The 24,998-nt window shown below is 46.1% G+C and overlaps 1 protein-coding gene across 1 annotated transcript in view; it reads left to right on the forward strand.

Annotated features, from left to right (window-relative positions):
* The window catches only part of RXFP1 (relaxin family peptide receptor 1), a 476,211-nt gene that overhangs the window by 396,044 nt on the left and 55,169 nt on the right, over window positions 1–24,998 (forward strand). The window contains exons 7-11 of the mRNA XM_040418599.1: window positions 44–115; window positions 8,826–8,897; window positions 12,383–12,457; window positions 13,770–13,841; window positions 17,412–17,483. Coding sequence (XP_040274533.1) covers window positions 44–115; window positions 8,826–8,897; window positions 12,383–12,457; window positions 13,770–13,841; window positions 17,412–17,483 — 363 coding nt within the window. The remainder of the gene's footprint in view (window positions 1–43; window positions 116–8,825; window positions 8,898–12,382; window positions 12,458–13,769; window positions 13,842–17,411; window positions 17,484–24,998) is intronic.

A 24,998-nucleotide genomic window follows, 5' to 3' on the forward strand; every position in this document is an offset into this window, starting at 1 on the left:
CACATTTCCTACTCAGTCATTGTATATTGATTATTTTTTACAGTTACTTGAGTCATAATGCAATAACCACGCTGAAGCCAGGAGTTTTCCGAGACCTTCACACCCTGGAATGGTTGTAAGTAGTTTTTTTTTTACCTTTCTAATTGGAAAGCAGGGGTTAATTTATACAGGTTCTTTGTCAGAACTGTGGTGTACAAAAGTTGCGAATTTCATTTTACACAAAAAAAGTGACATTTTGCTATTATACTCTACTCTCACCTTTTTAAAAAAATTGGGCATGGATTAGCAGGATATATTTAAGTGTTCTTGCATGGCAAGACCACTTACTGTTATCTCACATATATATTCTTAATTTTATAGCTAAATTTACCACCGTAACTCCTCCCACAGTTTTTACACCACGACAGTAATATACCGAAACGTGTGGATTGTTCCCGATTGGTGTGCTATTACTTTGTGGAACATTTCGCCAAATGGTTCACGAAATATCAGCGTTTTTGTGGCAAAATTGGTCCCATAGGAATGAATGGCGGAAGGTTCAAAACTAGAGTGGGAGCTGACAAAAGCTAGAGTGTGAGCTGAAAAATCAGGACATGATATCTAAACTGCCACCACTCCCTCATTTTCAAGCCTACCTACACAAATCTTGGATCAAAATGTCCAGCTATCCCTGCTGCCACTAAAAATGTCCCATGGCTAAGCCATAGTCCTGATAGTTTTCACAATATGACTATTTGTTTGCAACTCACACCGCCCATTGAAACTCCACTCTAGCCACCTCAAATTTGAAGGACAATTTCTAAACTGCGACTGTGCCTTCATTTTTAATATTTCAGAAAAATGTAGGTCTGGGTCTTGTGATTCTCACAATATAAAGCTCTTCGCTGTAGGATTTATCATTTTCAAACTACAACCGTTTGAAGATGGCAACCGCCAGTGAAGTGAGCAAGTTGGAGCAGTTTGTTTTTAACCGCTCTTCTCTGCCCTTGCTGTAGAGTGAGTTGCAATAGTAACCCAGGTGTGTGAGCAGCCAGCAGAGTGGCAGAAGATAGTGTGAGCTGAAAAATCAGGACATGATTTCTAAATGGCCACCACTCCCTCATTTTCAAGACAACCTACACAAATCGACTGCTAATGTTTTTATAAATGTATGTTTTAATGTAACTGTGAAGCACTTTGGGCAACAACATTGCAATTAAATGTGCTATATAAATAAATAAAAGTTGAAATGCATTTCTCACTCTATCAAGCTTGCCATGTGCACTTTTAAAATTTGATCAATTAATTGGTTAGTGTAATGTTTACTATCTTTACTCACTCCAAACAGTTACTCTGCCCACTCCATAAAGTTACTCTGCCAAGTCTAACCTTTCCACAGTTACTCCAGCCACTCCAAGCACACAACAGTTACTCAAGCCACTCCACCCAGTTACTCTGCCTACTCCAGTTGTAGACTACTGGTGGAGGCAAGAACACTTTACACAATTTCCCCAGAAATTTTAGCTTTTCTAGTTACTATAATTTACACTAGAAATTGCTATTAATTATAGCTCAACTACACTCCAGCTACATTGGTGTAGGTTTGATATTGTGGCGCATAGCCTGCCAGAAGATGCTCAAATTTATTGAGAGGTCTTGGCACATCTTACTGAATAATTTCCTCCCCAAATTTTTGTAATTAAAAATCAATTACTTTAAGATGACAATATACAAAAATGTAGGGCAGCATACTGTAATGCATGCAAACAAAAGAAGAAGGGATTAGGGATTATTTTGGATTACAGTGGTGCTATACCTACTATATATGAAAAATGGAAGCTTTTCGTGCACATTTTTGATCAAACGTGTGCTGGACCCATCTATTAACATCAAGATGGCTTCCGCAGATGGGTACCTAACACTAACAGAACTGCCTCTCCTGGGCCTAACCTAAACCTACAATGTTCAGGGGGCGGTGTAGAAACCAGCTATATTTAAACCATTTATACTCTGCTCAGAAACCCAGGACAGATTGGCGGGGTAATCCAAAATAATCCCTAATCCCTAGTTCTTTTGTTTGCATGTATAACAGTGTGCTATTATGTTTGCTGTCTGCATGCTAGCTTTATGGATGTGCACCTGTGACTTTGGATGTGCTAGTCTAAATTTTCTTTTAAGATGACAATGTCATATTTCCAGAGGCCTTTTTCAGATGTGGAAGGGACTCTATTTAAAGGATTGCTATGCCAATGTTATCGTGGATCTTTTTTTTGTAGTAAAATAATGACCTAGAGTTGGTTAAAAAAGAGAAATGTGTCTAACTCATAGCAAAAAGCACCACTGTGCAAAGTTTTGTGCAAAGTGTGGCTGCCTAGTCCAAGTTTATGCAACCAAATATTAGACATCATTATTAAATATGGGCCATTGTGTTGTGCTGGAGATTTTTTTAATTGCTATACTGAATGGTTTTGATCTGTATATGATGTTGAACATAATTACAAGGGGAATCCCTTTAAGACACAAATTGCTTTTCTATAGACCACACCCTTACAAAGAGTAAAACCAAAATCATATATTGAATATACATGTCAGAGTATAATTTGACCCAAAAAGTCTTCTACATGCTGAACTATGTTTCTTTTTGAATGGAGATACTTATTTCAAGAAGATATTTATGACTTTTACTACAGTAATATAATCAATCAGATGACTCCTTCATATTAACATGTTGTAACGGGGTTCCGAAGGTGCACTCGGTCCCCCATTACCCGCAGACCTGTTGCTTAGCTTTGGGAATGAGGATCTGTGTTTGACCTCATTCCCAGGGCGGCTTTACTAGCTGGGTGGCTCCCTGCTCCTAGTCTGTCTTGAGCGCCGAGCTGATCACTCGGTGCTCGACTGGTTGGTCTGTCGGTCATGTGACGCTGGCCACGGCACATGACCCTCACTCCCCACTATAAATACAGGCAGCCTGCTGGCCACAGGTTGCCTGTTAATTTAGGTTCCACCTGTGATTTGGTCTTTCCTGGCGTACTTACCTCCTGCTGAATTCCTGACGATCCTCTGCCTGCTCCTTGTGTACTTTGCTGCTATCCTGGTATTCTGACCCCGGCCTCCTCCTGACGTTCCTCTGCTGACTCCTTTGGTACTTCACGTCTCTCCTGGTATTTATAACCCCGGCTTCTCCTGACAATTCTCTGCTTGCTCCATTTGTACTTTGTAGCTTTCCTGGTATTGACTCGGTCCGTTCACGTCCTGTTGTTTGTCTGTCTGTCATCCCTGCACTTATTCCAAGTTAGGGATTGCCGTCCAGTTGTCCCCTGTCATTAGGACTCGCGAGGCAAGTAGGCAGGGCCAGGGGTAAGGGTGGAGCGCAGTGGTTACTTCCCTCCCCCCTGTGTGTGTGTGTACGCGACCGTTACAGATTAACAGGCCCAATAACCACTGTATTATGAATCCTCTGGTGACCCTGACTGACCATGTCTCTAATCTGACGCAGAGGGTGCAGGAGTTAGGGGAAAAACTCAGTTCTTTTGAGTTAGGGCAAGGTTCTTCCACTCCTCAGGCCTCCAGTACGCATTTTGAGCCCCAGATTAAGCTCCCAGAACCCTTTTCTGGAGACCGGAAGAAGTTTCTCTCTTTTAAGGAGAGTTGCAAACTTTACTTCCGTTTGCACCCCGCGTCCTCTGGCCCCGAGAGTCAACGCGTGGGCATTATCATTTCCTGATTACAGGGTGATCCCCAGGACTGGGCGTTCTCTTTACCTGCTGGCGCCAGTTGTTTATATTCTGTGGAGGGGTTCTTTCAGGCCCTGGGTACCCTCTATAATGAACCAGACAGGGCTCTAGTAGCCGAGACGGCTCTAAAGGCACTGGTTCAGGGCAATTTACCAGCGGAGGATTATTGCACCCAATTCAGAAGGTGGTGTGTCCCCTCAGGATGGAACGAACCAGCCCTGAAGAGTCAGTTCAGGTCAGGTCTGTCTGATAAATTAAAGGATCTTCTGGTCAGTTATCAACTTCCAGAGACCTTAGAGGAGATGATGACCATTGTTGTCCGACTTGACCGACGGATTAGAGAGAGACGACAGGAACAACAGTTCTCTTCCCAGATGGTGGTCCAGCCAGAGGCCTATCCCAGAGACAATGCTGAGGTCTCCACCGAGGAACCCATGCAGGTTGGCATGACCCGAGGGAATCTTCGCCGCAGACGTGGAGAATGCTTTTACTGTGGAGATTCTGACCATTGGATCAACCAGTGTCCTAAGAAGGTCCTCTCTGTCAAGTCTCCTAAGGCAAGGCAACCTAAAGACCAGGTACACCCTGAATTTTCTAAATGTAAGCTTTCGGTACCCATTACGATTTCTCTGGGAGTAGATAAATGGCCGGGTAAGGCCTTTATTGATTCTGGCTCAGCGGCTAGCTTTATTGACTCTGAGTATGCTGTAAGATTGGGTATTCCTATGTTTGCCTTACCAACTCCTATCCATGTCATGGCTATTGATGCTACTCCTCTTATTGGTGGTACGGTGAGCTTATGTACCTCGGAGATTTCTCTAACCGTGGGTGTGTGCCACTCAGAGAGATGTTCGCTTCTAGTCCTGGAGAACCTACAGGCTGAGTTGGTACTAGGGTTGCCTTGGCTCCGACTACATAACCCCACTATAGATTGGTCCAATGGGGAGTTGGTGAGATGGGGGCCTAAGTGTGACTCGTGCTTGTCCGTGGTACAGGCTGGGGTCTCAGTAAAGTCTTATACTTTACCCACTGTTGTTAAAGAATATTCTGATGTATTCTCATCACCAACCCCGGAGGTTCTACCCCCCCATAGACCTTATGATTGTACCATAGAGCTAGTAGAGGAGGCCAAGTTTCCTAAAGGACGAATTTATAATCTTTCTATGCCCGAACGCAAGGCCATGGAAGATTATATTAAGGAGAGCCTTGGTAAAGGGCATATTAGACCTTCTGTCTCTCCTATGGGGGCGGGGGTTTTCTTTGTTAAGAAAAAAGATGGTGGTCTTAGGCCATGTATCGATTACCGGAGATTAAATAAAATCACTGTCCAGAATAGATACTCCCTCTCAATGATTCCGGATTTATTTAACCAGGTTCTGGGGGCAACCTGGTTTTCCAAAATTGACCTGAAAGGGGCATACAATCTAATCCGAATCAAGGAGGGAGACGAATAGAAGACGGCGTTCAATACTCCGGTAGGACACTTTGAATATCAGGTGATGCCTTTTGGACTCAGCAATGCCCCAGCTGTGTTCCAAAACTTCATGAATGACATTCTTAGGGAGTTCTTAGGTAAATTTGTTATTGTCTATCTTGATGACATTTTGATATTCTCTCCTGACTTCGAATCCCATGTGTCTCAGGTTAAACAAGTATTAGAGGTGTTGAGGGAGAATCAGCTATCTGCTAAACAAGAGAAATGTGTCTTTGGTGTACAGGAGATTCTGTTTCTAGGGCATGTTCTGACTCCTCACGCCTTCAAGATGGATCCTGGTAAGGTACTAGCAATTAAGGAATGGGTGAGACCTTCATCCTTAAAGGCCTTACAACGGTTCTTAGGTTTCGCCAATTACTATCGTAAATTTATTATGAATTTTTCCGTAATTGCTAAACCGTTGACCGACCTTACTAAGAAAGGGGCAGATTTGGAGAATTGGTCTACTGAGGCCATTTCTTCATTTGAAAAATTAAAAAAGGCATTCAGTAGCGCTCCCATTCTGATCCAGCCTGATCAGGAGAAACCTTTTATTGTGGAGGCGGATGCGTCTGAGGACGGCGCAGGAGCAGTCCTTTCACAAGGTCCTGCTAGCCTCACTAATCTGAGACCATGTGCCTTCTTATCCAGGAAATTCTCTCCCACGGAGAGAAACTACAACATAGGGAATAGGGAGCTGCTGGCCATTAAATGGGCATTTGAGGAGTGGAGGCATTTTCTGGAGGGGGCAAGGCATTGTGTAACTGTTGTCACTGACCATAAAAACCTTATGTTTCTCGAGTCTGCTAAGAGGTTGAATCCCCGTCAAGCCAGATGGGCTCTGTTTTTTACTCGTTTTGATTTTTCCATCACGTTCAGGCCGGGAAGTAAAAATGTGAAGGCGGACGCATTATCTCGGAGCTTCCAGGCTTTTCAACCTACTGAGGTACCACCTGAATCCATCCTACCAGCAAAAATCTTCTTAGCAGCTCTTACCCAGGATATCTCGGCTCGCATTAGGTCTGAATAACATCTGGCACCAGTATCCACCCCAACAGATAAGTTGTTTGTTCCCGTACAATTTCGTCTCCAGCTGTTGGGTGAGTGTCACTATTCTGCCTTTTGTGGACATCCGGGTGTTGAGGGCACTAAGGATCTGGTTTCTAGATCTTATTGGTGGCCCACTCTAACTAGGGATGTCAAGTCCTACGTGTCAGCCTGTGAGGATTGTGCCAGGTCCAAGACACCTAGGACTCGCCCTGCTGGTAACCTACGACCCCTACCCATTCCCAGTAGACCCTGGTCCATATCTCGATGGACTTTATAACTCACCTACCGCCGGCGGAGGGTAAGACTGTAGTTTTGGTAGTGGTCGATAGGTTTAGCAAGATGGTCCATTTCATTCCCCTGTCTAAACTCCCGAATGCCAAAACCCTGGCGTCTATTTTTGTGAAAGAAATTGTTCGATTGCATGGTATCCCGGAAAATATTGTTTCTGACAGGGGTGTGCAGTTTGTGTCCAAATTCTGGAGGGCCTTCTGTCAAAAATGTAAAATTTCATTGTCTTTTTCCTCTGCCTACCACCCTGAGAGTAATGGGCAGACTGAACGTCTTAATCAGTCTGTCGAACAATTCTTGAGGTTGTATGTTGCTGATGACCAGCAATTATGGGTGAAATTTCTTTCATTGGCTGAATTTGCTTTGAATAACCGTGTCAATTCTTCTGCTGGGGTTTCACCTTTCTTTTGTAACCATGGTTTACATCCCCGTTTTCATTCTGGGTCATCTGTCTCCTCCTCTAACCCTGAGGCGGATAGGCTCTCCTCTGAACTGTGCACAGTTTGGGCCCAGGTTTAATCGAACTTAGAAAAGGCTCAAAGTTCTCAGAAACTCAAGGCCGATAGTAGACGTTCAAGGGGGGTAAATTTTCAGGTTGGGGATAAGGTATGGTTGTCCTCCAAGAATCTCTCTCTTAAGGTAGATTCTAAAAAGTTTGCTCCTCGTTTTATTGGACCATATAAGATCACGGAGGTGATTAACCCGGTATCTTTTAGGTTGGAGCTGCCCGAGTCATTCCACATTCATAATGTGTTCCATAAGTCTCTACTTAAAATTATTCGGTAGTACCATCAAAAGCCTCGCCTCCACCGGTTCTTGTTAATGATGCTGTCGAGTATGTGGTGTCTAAAATAGTGGATGTCAGGAAGGTGCGTAATTCCTTGCAGTACCTGATTCACTGGAAGGGGTATGGACCTGAAGAGAGATCTTGGGTACCTGCCAGGGAGGTTCATGCTCCTAGACTTGTTCGAAAATTTCATTTAGAACACCCTGAAAAGCCATCGCCTGAAGTCTTGGGTCCGGTGGCCCCTCGTAAAAGGGGGGGTACTGTAACGGGGTTCCGAAGGTGCACTCGGTCCCCCATTACCCGCAGACCTGTTGCTTAGCTTTGGGAATGAGGATCTGTGTTTGACCTCATTCCCAGGGCGGCTTTACTAGCTGGGTGGCTCCCTGCTCCTAGTCTGCTCGGTGCTCGACTGGTTGGTCTGTCGGTCATGTGACGCTGGCCACGTCACATGACCCTCACTCCCCACTATAAATACAGGCAGCCTGCTGGCTACAGGTTGCCTGTTAATTTAGGTTCCACCTGTGATTTGGTCTTTCCTGGCGTACTTACCTCCTGCTGAATTCCTGACGATCCTCTGCCTGCTCCTTGTGTACTTTGCTGCTATCCTGGTATTCTGACCCCGGCCTCCTCCTGACGTTCCTCTGCTGACTCCTTTGGTACTTCACGTCTCTCCTGGTATTTATGACCCCAGCTTCTCCTGACAATTCTCTGCTTGCTCCATTTGTACTTTGTAGCTTTCCTGGTATTGACTCGGTCCGTTCACGTCCTGTTGTTTGTCTGTCTGTCATCCCTGCACTTATTCCAAGTTAGGGATTGCCGTCCAGTTGTCCCCTGTCATTAGGACTCGCGAGGCAAGTAGGCAGGGCCAGGGGTAAGGGTGGAGCGCAGTGGTCACTTCCCTCCCCCTGTGTGTGTGTGTACGCGACCGTTACACATGTGATACATTTGGATTCTCTGGACATCCCAGCATGAGACATTTGAACTGCTTATGTACTTTCTACTACAAGGGGCTTTCTAGGACATAAATATTGATAACCTGGCCTAAAGTAGGCCATTGAAATTTGGTTGGCACTGTTCTTCGTTTGCATGAAGGGACTGCAGAGCTCAACTAACCTCTGCTGCTCTGATTTGATATGTCCTAGCTACATGTGAAAAGTTGAGAACCCTACCAATTGCAAGGAGAGGGAAGAGCTCATATAGTGCACTCTCTCCTCACTGCAGGAGACAAGCTCACTAGGAAATCTATTGGGTTTGTCTTTATTCCATCTCCAGCTATGCAAGCTCCTCTCTCTCCTCGTTCTAGCGATCGGTGGGAACTCAGTGCTCAGAACCGCACAGATAAATACCTTTCATATGTGGCTATGACATATCAAAAGTTCTTTGAAAGCTCAGCAAAGCCTTGATGTCATGGACAACCCCATTATGTAATCATAGGATCAAACTGCACACAGTATTTAAGCGTACTTTTTGTGTGTCATATGTTTAATGTATTTCCTGCTATTTTTGACAGGGTCATTGAGAACAACAAAATTAACCGGATCTCTCCTCATATATTCCAAGGATTAAATTCTCTGATACTGTTGTAAGTAACACAATTATACCTTCTGATGTTAGATTAAAAAAAAATTGTTAAACATGTGTATAAACAATGGTCACCACTTATGTGGCAGGATGCGTAACAAAAGGTTTCCCTTGAGGGATCCCTTTATTATCTGTGAGATGCAAAGTAAAAATCAATTTGTTTCAGTTTAGTCATCAGTTTTTTTACAGGTTCTGTAAAGCATGCTATACTTTCTGAACCTTAAATGCTAAAAAACTAAAAGAAAAACATAAAACAGCAACTCAGCAGCCTGCAGTGGCATCAGATACTAAATCCAATGGAGCATATTTGCGGTGGTGGAACAGGAGATGATCTTCGGACAAATTTGCTGTAAATATATGATGCTATCAAGTACACATGAGCCAGAATTTTTCCACACTCAAGCTGTTCTAATGACAATTTAAAAAAAACACGTATACTAATAAAGTGACCACTGAGAGCATAACACATTTGACCAACTTCCAGGTAGGTCAGTAATTGGATATTTAGATTAGTTCTGTATTTTACCCTGATTTGACAAGTCTCCCATCCTATGCTGTCCTCAGGGAGCTTGGGAGACCTGACACAGCTGCTTTAAATACAGATATTTTTAATTAGAAAACCAGTGTTCCCATTGCTGTAAAATAAAGCATACTATTCTCCTTAATAGGGTCTACACAGTGAAGATCATTTACCGGCTATTTCTGTAGCAACATGGATAGGCAAAGAATAAAAATCAACTCAGAATAATTAAATAGATCATTTAGCCTGTTTACGGTCAGACATTATTAGTAAGGTTTAAGTTTTTTCAGCCATGAAAATAAAATACTATATTTAATTGTATACATAGTAGCAGTTTTTGCTGAACATACCTTTGTGGATTGGAAAGTAAAGTGTCAGTTTTTGATGATAACACAAATTTTTGTAGAGTATGTAAAACGCAGCTCGACTATAAAACATTACATAAAAGTTTTAGATATACTGAAAAGTTTAATGGGATGCACAACAGTGATGGTATAACCAGGGCTTTTTTTCTGGCGGAACGCACTGGAACGGCGTTCCGCCACCTTTTGACATCGCAAGCTGCGATGTATCAGCGGGGAGGGACTGGGAGGAGGAGCTGGGGGCCGGTGCGTTCACTGTGCTCCGGCCCCGCAGCTCCAGTAGAGACTTATAAAATGTTTAATTAAATGAATAATGATTCCTGCTGCCCCTCAGTAGTATAACATTCAATGTATTTGTACTCACAGCCGGCTACTGACATCGTAATCCAGGCCGGCCGGGTAGACGAGCGGCAGCGTCACTGACTGACGTCACCTGCCTGGGCCGCCTGCTTCATTCATAAAGTAGGCGGCGCACTCACATGACGTCAGTCAGTGACGCTGCCGCTCGTCTGCCCGGCCGGCCTGGATTACGATGTCAGTAGCCGGCTGTGAGTACAAATACATTGAATGTTATACTACTGAGGGGCAGCAGGAATCATTATTCATTTCATTACACATTGTATAACTGTACTGGAGCGGCAATGGGGGGTCTGTGGATGACACTGTTATGGGGTGGGGGGGGTATATGGATGGCACTGTTATGGGGTGGGGGGGTCTGTGAATGGCACTGTTATGGGGTGGGGGGGGGTCTGTGGATGGCACTGTTATGGGGTGGGGGGGGGGTCTATGGATGGCACTGTTATGGGGTGGGGGGGTCTGTGGATGGCACTGTTATGGGGTGGGGGTGTCTGTGGATGGCACTGTTATGGGGTGGGGGGGTTTGTGGATGGCACTGTTATGGGGTGGGGGGGGTCTCTGGATGGCACTGTTATGGGGTGGGGGGGTCTGTGGATGGCACTGTTATGGGGTGGGGGTGTCTGTGGATGGCACTGTTATGGGGTGGGGGGGTTTGTGGATGGCACTGTTATGGGGTGGGGGGGTCTCTGGATGGCACTGTTATGGGGTGGGGGGGTCTGTGGATGGCACTGTTATGGGGTGGGGGGGTCTGTGGATGGCACTGTTATGGGGTGGGGGTGTCTGTGGATGGCACTGTTATGGGGTGGGGGGGTTTGTGGATGGCACTGTTATGGGGTGGGGGGGTCTCTGGATGGCACTGTTATGGGGTGGGGGTGTCTGTGGATGGCACTGTTATGGGGTGGGGGGGTCTCTGGATGGCACTGTTATGGGGTGGGGGGGTTTGTGGATGGCACTGTTATGGCATGGGGGGTGTGTGGATGGCACTGTTATGGGGTGTGGGGGGGGGTGTGTGGATGGCACTATTATGGGGTGGGGGGGTCTGTGGATGGCACTGTTATGGGGTCGGGGGGGTCTGTGGATGGCACTGTTATGGGGTGGGGGGTCTGTGGATGGCACTGTTATGGGGTGGGGGGGTCTGTGGATGGCACTGTTATAGGATGGGGGGGGGGTCTGTGGATGGCACTGTTATAGGATGGGGGATCTGTGGATGCCATCCCCAGATCCTCCACCCCTTAACAGTGCCATCCTCAGATCCCCCCATTAACAGTGCCATCACAAGATCCAGTGCCATCCCCATCTGGGGGGTTTCTTTGCTGGGCTGGACTTTTATAGCCCCCCCTCCCCCCCCAAATTTTACTTGCGGTCCTAGGGTTGGGTAGAGGGGGCGGTCCTAGGGGTGGGTAGGGGGCGGTCTTAGGGGCGGGTAGGGGGGGCGGTCCTAGGGTTGGGTAGGGGCGTGGCCAGGGGAGGGGGGGTGAGTTCCACCACCTTTTCTCTGAGAAAAAAAGCCCTGGGTATAACTGCACATACTGAGAATAACAGAGCAAGATAGGTATTTGTGTGCATTGGTTATTTAAGCTAAGCAGAAGTACTCAGTGTCCGGCAGCAGCTGCAAAAGCAAGTATGATTTTGTGGTGAATAAAAAGAGAGATAAAAACCTGTGATCCAAATCTACTGGCCTTCTGTAAATCCCTTGTACGTCCACATCTTGGTTAAGATATTGTAAGGGTCATGACTAGATTTGTAAATGAAATGTGAGGTCTCTCCTATAATGAGAGAAAAGAAGAACTGTGCTTGTTCAAATAGGAAAAAGACACCTTAGGAGTGATATCATTTACATGTATAAATATGTGTGGTTACCCAAATAAATGTATCCATTCCCAAAAGAATACTAAAGACCAGGAAACATTGTATACATTTGGAGGATACGTGATTCAAGCATTGCTATGGGAAAGGGTTCTTTACAGTTAAAGACGAACTATATGATGCGCTCCCCCCAAAGTGGTAGTAATGGGAGATATAATGGCAGCATCCAAACAAGGGCTAGATGCCTATCTAATGACAAATGGCATTAAGAGTTAAAATTAATTGGGCAATGAATCATATATTATGGATCTAAGGAAATTGTGCATGAGACAAAGTTGGCAATGGTTGGTCAAAGGATTTGTATTCTACCTTCCTCCAGGACAATTATCTATAATACAGTCATTAGAAGGATAAATTGTTATAATTGTCTCTATTTTCCAGAGTCATGCTGAACAACATCTTGGGTCGGCTGCCAGACAAACCCCTTTGTCAGTACATGCCAAAACTGAACTGGTTGTGAGTATGTTTTTAAACCAGAAGAAAAGAAAGAAATCATAAATGTTGTGTTTCATTATTCTCAGCGTATGAAGTTTACAAAGTGTTTTACCGTGAATTCTGAGATCCTGGAATAAATAGGCTTAGAATTAAGTACATAAAAAGGTTACTAAAATATGATAAAAGAAATGCCTAGCTGTTTTCTAGCTTCTGGCCCATCCTAAAGGTCTTCAGTCTGTAGTACGTGTGTACAGTTACTTAAGGCTTCGGCAACCCCTGGTACCACTAACCGTCTACATTACAAGGAATTAAAAAACACTAAAATACCTTGTTACACAAAAGACTAGTTACAGCTTGTGGTATAAAAGACATGTTAGCAATTGACTCCCAGAACTATAAGGGATGTGAGAACCTGCCTTATTTGATATCTATGTTACAATGTCTTGTCCTGTATTTTTGAGTGAGCCTCCAATGCAGATGTGAACATGGTCCTAGGGCTCTTTCACACTTGCGTTGTTCTTTTCCGGCATAGAGTTCCGTCGTCGGGGCTCTATGCCGGAAAAATCCTGATCAGGATTATCCCAATGCATTCTGAATGGAGAGAAATCCGTTCAGGATGCATCAGGATGTCTTCAGTTCAGGACCGGAACGTTTTTTGGCCGGAGAAAATACTGCAGCATGCTGCGCTTTTTGCTCCGGCCAAAAATCCTGAACACTTGCCGCAAGGCCGGATCCGGAATTAATGCCCATTGAAAGGCATTAATCCGGATCCGGCCTTAAGCTAAACGTTGTTTCGGCGCATTACCGGATCCGACGTTTAGCTTTTTCTGAATGGTTACCATGGCTGCCGGGACGCTAAAGTCCTGTTTGCCATGGTAAAGTGTAGTGGGGAGCGGGGGAGCAGTATACTTACCATCCGTGCGGCTCCCGGGGCGCTTCAGAGTGACGTCAGGGCTCCCCATGCGCATGGATGACGTGATCGCATGGATCACGTCATCCATGCGCATGGGGCGCTCTGACATCATTCTGGAGCGCCCCGGGAGCCGCACGGACAGTAAGTATACTGCTTTCCCGCTCCCCACTACTACTATGGCAACCAGGACTTTAATAGCGTCCTGGCTGCCATAGTAACACTGAACGCATTTTGAAGACGGATCAGTCTTCAAATGCTTTCAGTTCACTTGCGGTGTTACGGATCCGGCGGGCACTTCCGGCAAATGGAGTACACAACGGATCCGGACAACGCAAGTGTGAAAGAGCCCTTAGCCATTTTTCCTGATTCTTGACTTGCCTTGTTTGTCTCATAAAGTTTATTGTGGCTTTAATTTTATAGAGATTTTGAAGGCAATTATATTCCTACCTTAAGGAACACAACGTTCAGTTCCTGTACTACTTTAACTGTTCTGTAAGTATTTACTTTGGCGTTTCATTAAATCAATGCATAATGGAGGTAAAACAAACAGTGTTATTACATTGCAGTCAGGTATCTCTGGACACAACCTACACCTTAACAAATGTTGGAAGCATTTCATGCTTGATATAGATGCATGTTGCATCATACTGTGCCCGCAACACAATTATTGTATTTACATTGTGGAAACTAGTAACAGTAATACAACAGAAATAATGAGCAACATCCTAAAAATGAAACAGCTGCAGTGGCAATGTAATTTATGGATCTCTAGATTTTAAAAATAATTGTGCAAACATTTTTCATTTTCATTTTGGAAAGTGAGGAACAAAGTGTGGGAGACACAAACGTAGAATAAAAGGCTGAAAACTGCAATCAATCTCTATCCAAAACTCTGTAATTTCACAATATATCTTTCTTGGGCTCAGAGCTTTTTTTTTCTGATCCATAGCTCCCTTGCTTCCATTCATTCAGCTATAAGGTTAGTTCACTCAGCCAAAGGGTTAGATCACACAGCCAGTTAAAAAGGTTTTCCCACGTGAGAGATTTCTGACATATGGAATTGATATGGAGTACATATCTGCTCAAGACTGCTGGAACCCACATGTTGAGGGCAGCAGAATTTGGTCCCTTACACCCATGAGGGGTTGTAACATTGTAACCATGCTATCAAGATGTATAAGTCTACAGTCAGGTCCATAAATATTGGGACATCAACACAATTCTAACATTTTTGGCTCTATACACCACCACAATGGATTTGAAATGAAACTAACAAGATGTGTTTTAATTGCAGACTGTCAGCTTTAATTTGAGGGTATTTACATCCAAATCAGGTGAACGGTGTAGGAATTACAACAGTTTGCATATGTGCCTCCCACTTGTTAAGGGACCAAAAGTAATGGGACAATTGGCTTCTCAGCTGTTCCATGGCAGGGGGTGTGTGTTATTCCCTCATTATCCCAATTACAATGAGTAGATAAAAGGTCCAGAGTTAATTTCAAGTGTGCTATTTGCATTAGGAATCTGTTGCTGTCAACTCTCAAGATGAGATCCAAAGAGCTGTCACTATCAGCGAAGCAAGCCATCATTAGGCTGAAAAAACAAAACAAACCCATCAGAGAGATAGCAAAAACTTTAGGCTTGGCCAAAACAACTGTTTGGAACATTCTTAAAAAGAAGGAACGCACCGTTGAGCTCAGCAACACCAAAAGACCCGGAAGACCACGGAAAACAACTGAGATGGATGATGGAAGAATTCTTTCCCTGGCGAAGAAAACGCCCTTCACAACAGTTGGCCAGATCAAGAACACTCTCCAGGAGGTAGGTGTGTCAAAGTCAACAATCAAGAGAAGACTTCACCAGAGTGAATACAGAGGGTTCACCACAAGATGTAAACCATTGGTGAGCCTCAAAAACAGGAAGGCCAGATTAGAGTTTGCCAAACGACATCTAAAAAAGCCTTCACAGTTCTGGAACAACATCATATGGACAGATGAGACCAAGATCAACTTGTACCAGAGTGATAGGAAGAGAAGAGTATGGAGAAGGAAAGGAACTGCTCATGATCCTAAGCATACCACCTCAGCAGTGAAGCATGGTGGTGGTAGTGTCATGGCGTGGGAATGTATGGCTGCCAATGGAACTGGTTCTCTTGTATTTATTGATGATGTGACTGGCGACAAAAGCAGCAGGATGAATTCTGAAGTGTTTTGGGCAATATTATCTGCTCATATTCAGCCAAATGCTTCAGAACTCATTGGACGACGCTTCACAGTGGAGATGGACAATGACCCAAAGCATACTGTAAAAGCAACCATAGAGTTTTTTAAAGGGAAAAAAGTGGAATGGTATGCAATGGCCAAGTCAATCACCTGACCTGAATCTGATTGAGCATGCATTTCACTTGCTGAAGACAAAACTAAAGGGAAAATGCCCCAAGAACAAGCAGGAACTGGACAGTTGCAGTAGAGGCCTGGCAGAGCATCACCAGGGATGAAACCCAGCGTCTGGTGATGTCTATGCGTTCTAGACTTCAGGCTGTAATTGACTGCAAAGGATTTGCAACCAAGTATTAAAAAGTGAAAGTTTGATTTATGATTATTATTCTGTCCCATTACTTTTGGTCCCTTAACAAGTGGGAGGCACATATGCAAACTGTTGTAATTCCTACACCGTTCACCTGATTTGGATGTAAATACCCTCAAATTAAATCTGACAATATGCAGTTAAAGAACATCTTGTTCGTTTCATTTCAAATCCATTGTGGTGGTGTACAGAGCCAAAAATGTTAGAATTGTGTCAATGTCCCAATATTTATGGACCTGGCTGTACGTTCAGTGAACTCCCCAAATAGTGGCTGCAGGTTGACATTTTAACATTTATCTGTATGACTGAAAATGCAGCTCCAACCTCTATAAAGAGAAATTTAAGGATTAATCTACAAATAACTGTGGTCCTAATTCTAGTAAAAACAATACTAGTAAATACCTTTATATATTATTACATTTGGAACCATTTTTTAAAAATATCACATTAGTTTTAATATAAAGCCCTGAATGTAGATTCATTCTACAACTTATCATTATGAAAATGTCATTTTATCATACCTATATATAGTTTTTTTAGTGATTACTTTTAATTTCATATTATTAAGAATATATTAAGAATTTATCTTACAACCTATGTGAATACTGGCGGTACAAGTACCTAAGGACTTTTGCACTTGACTACTATTTGCCAGACTGATCACGATAATGCCTTTTATTACATAGTTGCAGAGTTTAATGAGTTATATACAATCACTTCTGGCCACACGTTCAGGTTTCCAGATAAAGTTTTGGAAGCCAAAACCAGGAGTGAATTCAAAAAAGAGGAGAAGTCGTATCCCTCCTTCATACTTTCTCTACTCTTATGATCCACTCCGGATTCTGGCTTCCAAAACTACATAAGGAAACTTGCATGTGTGGCCATGCCCTTAGGGTAGGGTAGTTAAATAAAGTGTCTGCCATGTTAAACAGAAAGAATGTTTCAGGTCCTGCAGGGTCGGATTGGCCATAGACCTTACAGGGAAATTTCATGGTGGGCCGATGCCCAGGGGGCTGCCCAAGTCCTTCTCTCTGCCTCTGATCATCTACATAATGAGCTCTAAGGGGTAATTAACACTGTGAGAATCAGGTACTCATGTACCCAGCCAGTGACCACACATGCTCTCCTGAATTCAACTGCTGGACTGAAAATAGCAGCTATTAATGGCCACCACAGAAGGACAGCTTTTGGGGCAATATATTGTGCAGCACTGTGGTATATGGTTATGATGGGACGGTATATTGTGCAATGGTATTACTGAACCGGTGTGTTGCCCCGCCTTCTGTCAATTTGGACACACCTACAACATGGGGCCACTTTTATTTTTTTTCCATGGCCACTTTAAGTTCCCAATATGCCCCTGAGGTCCAGTATGAACCATTGTTAGTCCCTGGGCAGTTTGTATCTATGTGGTTTGTGCATGCTGTGTAGGTATATGCTTCCATTGTGAATAACTGTCTGATTCTTGATTTGCAGAGTTTTGCGGAAGAATAAAATCCTCACAATAAGTGATAACACGTTTTCATCACTCTCTAGACTGGATGAGCTGTAGGTATCAATTACCTAACTAAGAAGACCACAAAGTATAAAATGTGTTGTCTAGTGTACAATGGAGAGAACTCAGCAATTACCATGGCTGCCATTCAGAATACTGAAATCACAGATCCCTATTATTCAAATGACAGATACAAGATGGATTGTAGATTAGTTGGGTTTGTAACAAAATAGAATAGAAAAAAAAGCATATAATAACTTTCCAACCTAAATGTGTTGCTTTACAAATGACCGTCCTGTTCAGCCTTTTTCTTCTGAGATTTGAGATTATTTTCAAAGAAAAAAAAGTGCCAGACTATCAGAGTTTCTGGGCTATTGGATGCAAATTTAAAATACTTTTATTGTACTTCTGTTCAGGCACCTCAAAATTGCAATGTGTGTATGTTTAACGTGGCCAAATATGACTTCTGCAAAAAACTATCTCTGTAATTCTTGTAGGAAAAGGGTGACATAAGGGTAAATTAAAGATGAAGAACCTTTGCTGTCACCTCCTAAAAAAGAGTCTGTTGTACAAAGTATAAAAGAAAGTATAAAACTAAAAGAAAGTGTCACCATACAAATGAAAAAGAGTTCACAGGTGTAAGCAGAAAAACAGTGATACAAAGCTGGTGCAGTTTCAGCTCAGAGTGAGCCTTTTTCAAACTTAAAGGGGTTGGCCACTTTCTGGTTACTGTTGAACAATGTATTTGTAAGATTATTATATGACACTCACTAATATAGCCTTTGTTGAAATTCTGCACCATTTTCTATATTTTCTAAGGCATACTATATTGTTTAAAGTCTTTTGTGCTGTCCACACTGAGGTCCTGTCCATAAGATGGCTGCTGATGGAGGGTCATGTGACCAGGCAAATCATCTCAATGTGATGCCTCTTCCTTTCAAATACAATGCACCTGCCATCTGCACTTGTTCTGTTGGGAGTATAGTACAAGTGTAGTGTGTCTAAATGGAAGGAACATGACATGGAGGTGATATTCCTGGTCACATGGTCCTCCATCAGCAGCCATCTTATGGAGAGGACCTCTGTGTGGACAGCACAAAAGACTTTGTTAACACGGGAGTATGCCTTAGAAAATATAGAAAATGGTGCAGAATTTCAACAAAGGTTATATTAGTAAGTGCCATATAATCATGTTACAAACACATTGGTCAACAGTAACCAGAAAGTGGCCAACCCTTTTAAAAGGGTTATCCCATGAGTAATGTAAAAAATTAAAATCATATAGTACATGACAATCTCTTTCTAACTAAGCTAGAACCAGCCCTGTACCTTACATGGATCCAGAGATCTCCACATTCACTGCTCTGCTAGATTTATATCAAGCTGACAACACAAGGGGAGTGTTTTAACTGCTGCAGCTCAGGGGGCGTGTCCATTCTGCTGGAGTGCTCTCCCCATCACAGCTCAGGGGGCGTGTCCATTCTGCTGGAGTGCTCTCCCCATCACAGCTCAGGGGGCGTGTCCATTCTGCTGGAGTGCTCTCCCCATCACAGCTCAGGGGGCGTGTCCATTCTGCTGGAGTGCTCTCCCCATCACAGCTCAGGGGGAGTGTCCATTCTGCTGGAGTGCTCTCCCCATCACAGCTCAGGAGGCAGTTGAACCAAGAAATAATAATAAAAAAAAGAATGTGGCGCTATACAGATACATTTTATTAAATAACTCAGTGGCTTTGCTAAATTTTTTATTACATGCAATTACAAAAGTATTCAGATGCATGTGCTGGTTTGATAACTGATGATATTTTTTGTGGGACAACCCCTTTAAAATAAACCTTGAATCCTCACTTGCAGTCCTCCTCATGTCATACTGTATGTCAATCAAGAAGGAGAATCTGTCATGAGGATCAAAACTATGAAACCAAGCACAAGGCCTGGTAGGGCTGCTTTGAGCTAAATAAATCACTACCTGTTTCACCTTGATGTGTTACTGCATTCCAAACGGATAGGGAACATACATTGTGAGCCCTATTGGGGACAGCTTGATGCATTTTTGACGCCAGTCTCAATAAAGCCTCATAGTTGGCAGAGGATCCGTCAAAGTTATGAAGAGGCGCAGGCCTCTCCATAACTTCGGTGAATCCAGCGCCAGTCCTAAATGCATGACAGCTTACTTGCTGGCTTACATTTTAGACCATTTTCTATGCTTAAACCAGGTGTATAAAATGATGAATGAGACCAGCCTGCTGGCCCATCACATTCCTCGCCCACACCACACCCACTATTTTAGAACTGGCGTGAGCGGCAAAAAGTCCCAGATAGCGGGCAACTAAGGCTGGTTTCACACGGGCGTTGCAAGAAAAGGTGCAGGCGCCAGGGCCGTCTTTAATATTGATTGGACCCTGGGCAAAAATTTACTTGGGCCCCCTGGATCCCGCCTTCCCACACCTTAGCAGGCAATCACGCCCTCCACCACAACACACACAAAAAAATTCCACACATCTGGTAGAGTCCAGTGAATGACTGTAAATACATCCAGTTCTGAAGACTCCAGCGGGTCAGGATCAGTGCTCTGGGCAGCTGGGCTCAGGCTGGAAGTGAGCACCGCTCTGCAGGAAGGAAACCAGGGCTCGGCTTACCCTAGTGTTACAGTGCACCCCAGCACCCCACAGTATGCAGTATAGCACCCTATAGTATACAGCAACCCACAGTATGCAGTATAGCACCCTATAGTATACAGCAACCCACAGTATGCAGTATAGCACCCTATAGTATACAGCACCACACAGTATGCAGTTTAGTACCCCACACTATACAGTACCCCACAGTATATAGTAGAGCAGTATAGCACCCCACACTATACAGTACCCCACAGTATATAGTAGAGCAGTATAGCACCCCACACTATACAGTACCCCACAGTATATAGTAGAGCAGTATAGCAGCCCACAGTATACAGCACCTCACAGTATACAACACCTCACTGTATACAGCACCCCAAACTATACACGATACAGCTCCCCACACAATACAGTACAGCAGTATAGCACTCCACACTATACCGCACCCACAATATACAGTATACAGACCCCCACAGTATACAGTACAGCAGTATAGCCCCCCACACTATACAGGCCCCCCACACTATACAGCCCCCCACACACTATACAGCCCCCCCCACACTATACAGGCCCCCCCACACTATACAGCCCCCCCCCCCCCCCCACAGTATACAGGCCCCCACACAGTATACAGGCCCCCACACAGTATACAGCCCCCACACTATACAGGCCCCCCACACAGTATACAGCCCCCACACAGTATACAGCCCACCACACAGTATACAGCCCCCCCACAGTATACAGGCCCCCACACAGTATACAGCCCACCACACAGTATACAGCCCCCCCCCCCCACAGTATACAGGCCCCCACACAGTATACAGGCCCCCACACAGTATACAGCCCCCACACTATACAGGCCCCCCACACAGTATACAGCCCACCACACAGTATACAGCCTACCACACAGTATACAGCCCCCCCCCCACAGTATACAGGCCCCCACACAGTATACAGCCCACCACATAGTATACAGCCCACCACACAGTATAGAGCCCCCCCCCCCCACAGTATACAGGCCCCCACACAGTATACAGCCCACCACACAGTATACAGCCCACCACACAGTATACAGCCCACCACACAGTATACAGCCCACCACATAGTATACAGGCCCCCACACAGTATACAGCCCACCACACAGTATACAGCCCCCCCCCAGTATACAGGCCCCCACAGTATACAGCCCACCACATAGTATACAGCCCCCCACACAGTATACAGAGCCCCCACAGTATACAGCCCCCCACAGTATACAGGCCCCCACACAGTATACAGCCCCCCCCCCCACAGTATACAGGCCCGCACACAGTATACAGCCCACCACACAGTATACAGCCTACCACACAGTATACAGCCCCCCCCCCCCACAGTATACAGGCCCCCACACAGTATACAGCCCACCACACAGTATACAGCCCACCACACAGTATACAGCCCCCCCCCACAGTATACAGGCCCCCACACAGTATACAGCTCCCCCACAGTATACAGGCCCCCACACAGTATACAGCCCACCACACAGTATACAGCCTACCACACAGTATACAGCCCACCACACAGTATACAGGCCCCCACACAGTATACAGCCCACCACACAGTATACAACCCCCCCCCCCCACAGTATACAGGCCCGCACACAGTATACAGCCCACCACACAGTATACAGCCTACCACACAGTATACAGCCCCCCCCCACAGTATACAGGCCCCCACACAGTATACAGCCCACCACACAGTATACAGCCCCCCCCCCACAGTATACAGGCCCCCACACAGTATACAGCTCCCCCACAGTATACAGGCCCCCACACAGTATACAGACCACCACACAGTATACAGCCCACCACACAGTATACAGCCTATCACACAGTATACAGCCCACCACACAGTATACAGGCCCCCACACAGTATACAGCCCACCACACAGTATACAACCCCCCCACAGTATACAGGCCCCCACAGTATACAGGCCCCCACACAGTATACAGCCCACCACACAGTATACAGCCCCCCCCCACAGTATACAGGCCCGCACACAGTATACAGCCCACCACACAGTATACAGCCTACCACACAGTATACACCCCCCCCCCACAGTATACAGGCCCCCACACAGTATACAGCCCACCACACAGTATACAGCCCCCCCCCCACAGTATACAGCCCACCACACAGTATACAGCCTACCACACAGTATACAGCCCCCCCCACAGTATACAGGCCCCCACACAGTATACAGCCCACCACACAGTATACAGCCCACCACACAGTATAGAGCCCCTTCCACAGTATACAGGCCCCCACACAGTATACAGCCCACCACACAGTATACAGCCCACCACACAGTATACAGCCCACCACATAGTATACAGGCCCCCACACAGTATACAGCCCACCACACAGTATACAGCCCCCCCCCCCAGTATACAGGCCCCCACAGTATACAGCCCACCACATAGTATACAGCCCCCCCCCCCACAGTATACAGGCCCCCACACAGTATACAGAGCCCCCACAGTATACAGCCCCCCACAGTATACAGGCCCCCACACAGTATACAGCCCACCACACAGTATACAGCCCCCCCCCCCACAGTATACAGGCCCGCACACAGTATACAGCCCACCACACAGTATACAGCCTACCACACAGTATACAGCCCCCCCCCCCCACAGTATACAGGCCCCCACACAGTATACAGCCCACAACACAGTATACAGCCCACCACACAGTATACAGCCCCCCCCCACAGTATACAGGCCCCCACACAGTATACAGCTCCCCCACAGTATACAGGCCCCCACACAGTATACAGCCCACCACACAGTATACAGCCTATCACACAGTATACAGCCCACCACACAGTATACAGCCTACCACACAGTATACAGCCCCCCCCCACAGTATACAGGCCCCCACACAGTATACAGCCCACCACACAGTATACAGCCCCCCCCCCCCCACAGTATACAGGCCCCCACACAGTATACAGCTCCCCCACAGTATACAGGCCCCCACACAGTATACAGACCACCACACAGTATACAGCCCACCACACAGTATACAGCCTATCACACAGTATACAGCCCACCACACAGTATACAGGCCCCCACACAGTATACAGCCCACCACACAGTATACAACCCCCACACAGTATACAGGCCCCCACAGTATACAGGCCCCCACACAGTATACAGCCCACCACACAGTATACAGCCCCCCCCCACAGTATACAGGCCCGCACACAGTATACAGCCCACCACACAGTATACAGCCTACCACACAGTATACACCCCCCCCCACAGTATACAGGCCCCCACACAGTATACAGCCCACCACACAGTATACAGCCCCCCCCCCCCCACAGTATACAGCCCACCACACAGTATACAGCCTACCACACAGTATACAGCCCCCCCCACAGTATACAGGCCCCCACACAGTATACAGCCCACCACACAGTATACAGCCCACCACACAGTATAGAGCCCCTTCCACAGTATACAGGCCCCCACACAGTATACAGCCCACCACACAGTATACAGCCCACCACACAGTATACAGCCCACCACATAGTATACAGGCCCCCACACAGTATACAGCCCACCACACAGTATACAGCCCCCCCCCCCAGTATACAGGCCCCCACAGTATACAGCCCACCACATAGTATACAGCCCCCCCCCCCACAGTATACAGGCCCCCACACAGTATACAGAGCCCCCACAGTATACAGCCCCCCACAGTATACAGGCCCCCACACAGTATACAGCCCACCACACAGTATACAGCCCCCCCCCCCACAGTATACAGGCCCGCACACAGTATACAGCCCACCACACAGTATACAGCCTACCACACAGTATACAGCCCCCCCCCACAGTATACAGGCCCCCACACAGTATACAGCCCACAACACAGTATACAGCCCACCACACAGTATACAGCCCCCCCCCACAGTATACAGGCCCCCACACAGTATACAGCTCCCCCACAGTATACAGGCCCCCACACAGTATACAGCCCACCACACAGTATACAGCCTATCACACAGTATACAGCCCACCACACAGTATACAGGCCCCCACACAGTATACAGCCCACCACACAGTATACAACCCCCCCCCCCACAGTATACAGGCCCGCACACAGTATACAGCCCACCACACAGTATACAGCCTACCACACAGTATACAGCCCCCCCCCCACAGTATACAGGCCCCCACACAGTATACAGCCCACCACACAGTATACAGCCCACCACACAGTATACAGCCCCCCCCCCCCCCACAGTATACAGGCCCCCACACAGTATACAGCTCCCCCACAGTATACAGGCCCCCACACAGTATACAGACCACCACACAGTATACAGCCCACCACACAGTATACAGCCTATCACACAGTATACAGCCCACCACACAGTATACAGGCCCCCACACAGTATACAGCCCACCACACAGTATACAACCCCCCCACAGTATACAGGCCCCCACAGTATACAGGCCCCCACACAGTATACAGCCCACCACACAGTATACAGCCCCCCCCCACAGTATACAGGCCCGCACACAGTATACAGCCCACCACACAGTATACAGCCTACCACACAGTATACACCCCCCCACAGTATACAGGCCCCCACACAGTATACAGCCCACCACACAGTATACAGCCCCCCCCACAGTATACAGGCCCACACACAGTATACAGCCCACCACACAGTATACAGCCTACCACACAGTATACAGCCCCCCCACAGTATACAGGCCCCCACACAGTATACAGCCCACCACACAGTATACAGCCCACCACACAGTATAGAGCCCCCCCCACAGTATACAGGCCCCCACACAGTATACAGCCCCCCACAGTATACAGGCCCCCACACAGTATACAGCCCACCACACAGTATAGAGCCCCCCTCCACAGTATAGAGCCCCCCTCC

Source organism: Bufo bufo, chromosome 2 (assembly GCF_905171765.1).
Source record: "Bufo bufo chromosome 2, aBufBuf1.1, whole genome shotgun sequence".
In the NCBI taxonomy this organism is placed as follows: Eukaryota; Metazoa; Chordata; class Amphibia; order Anura; family Bufonidae; genus Bufo; species Bufo bufo.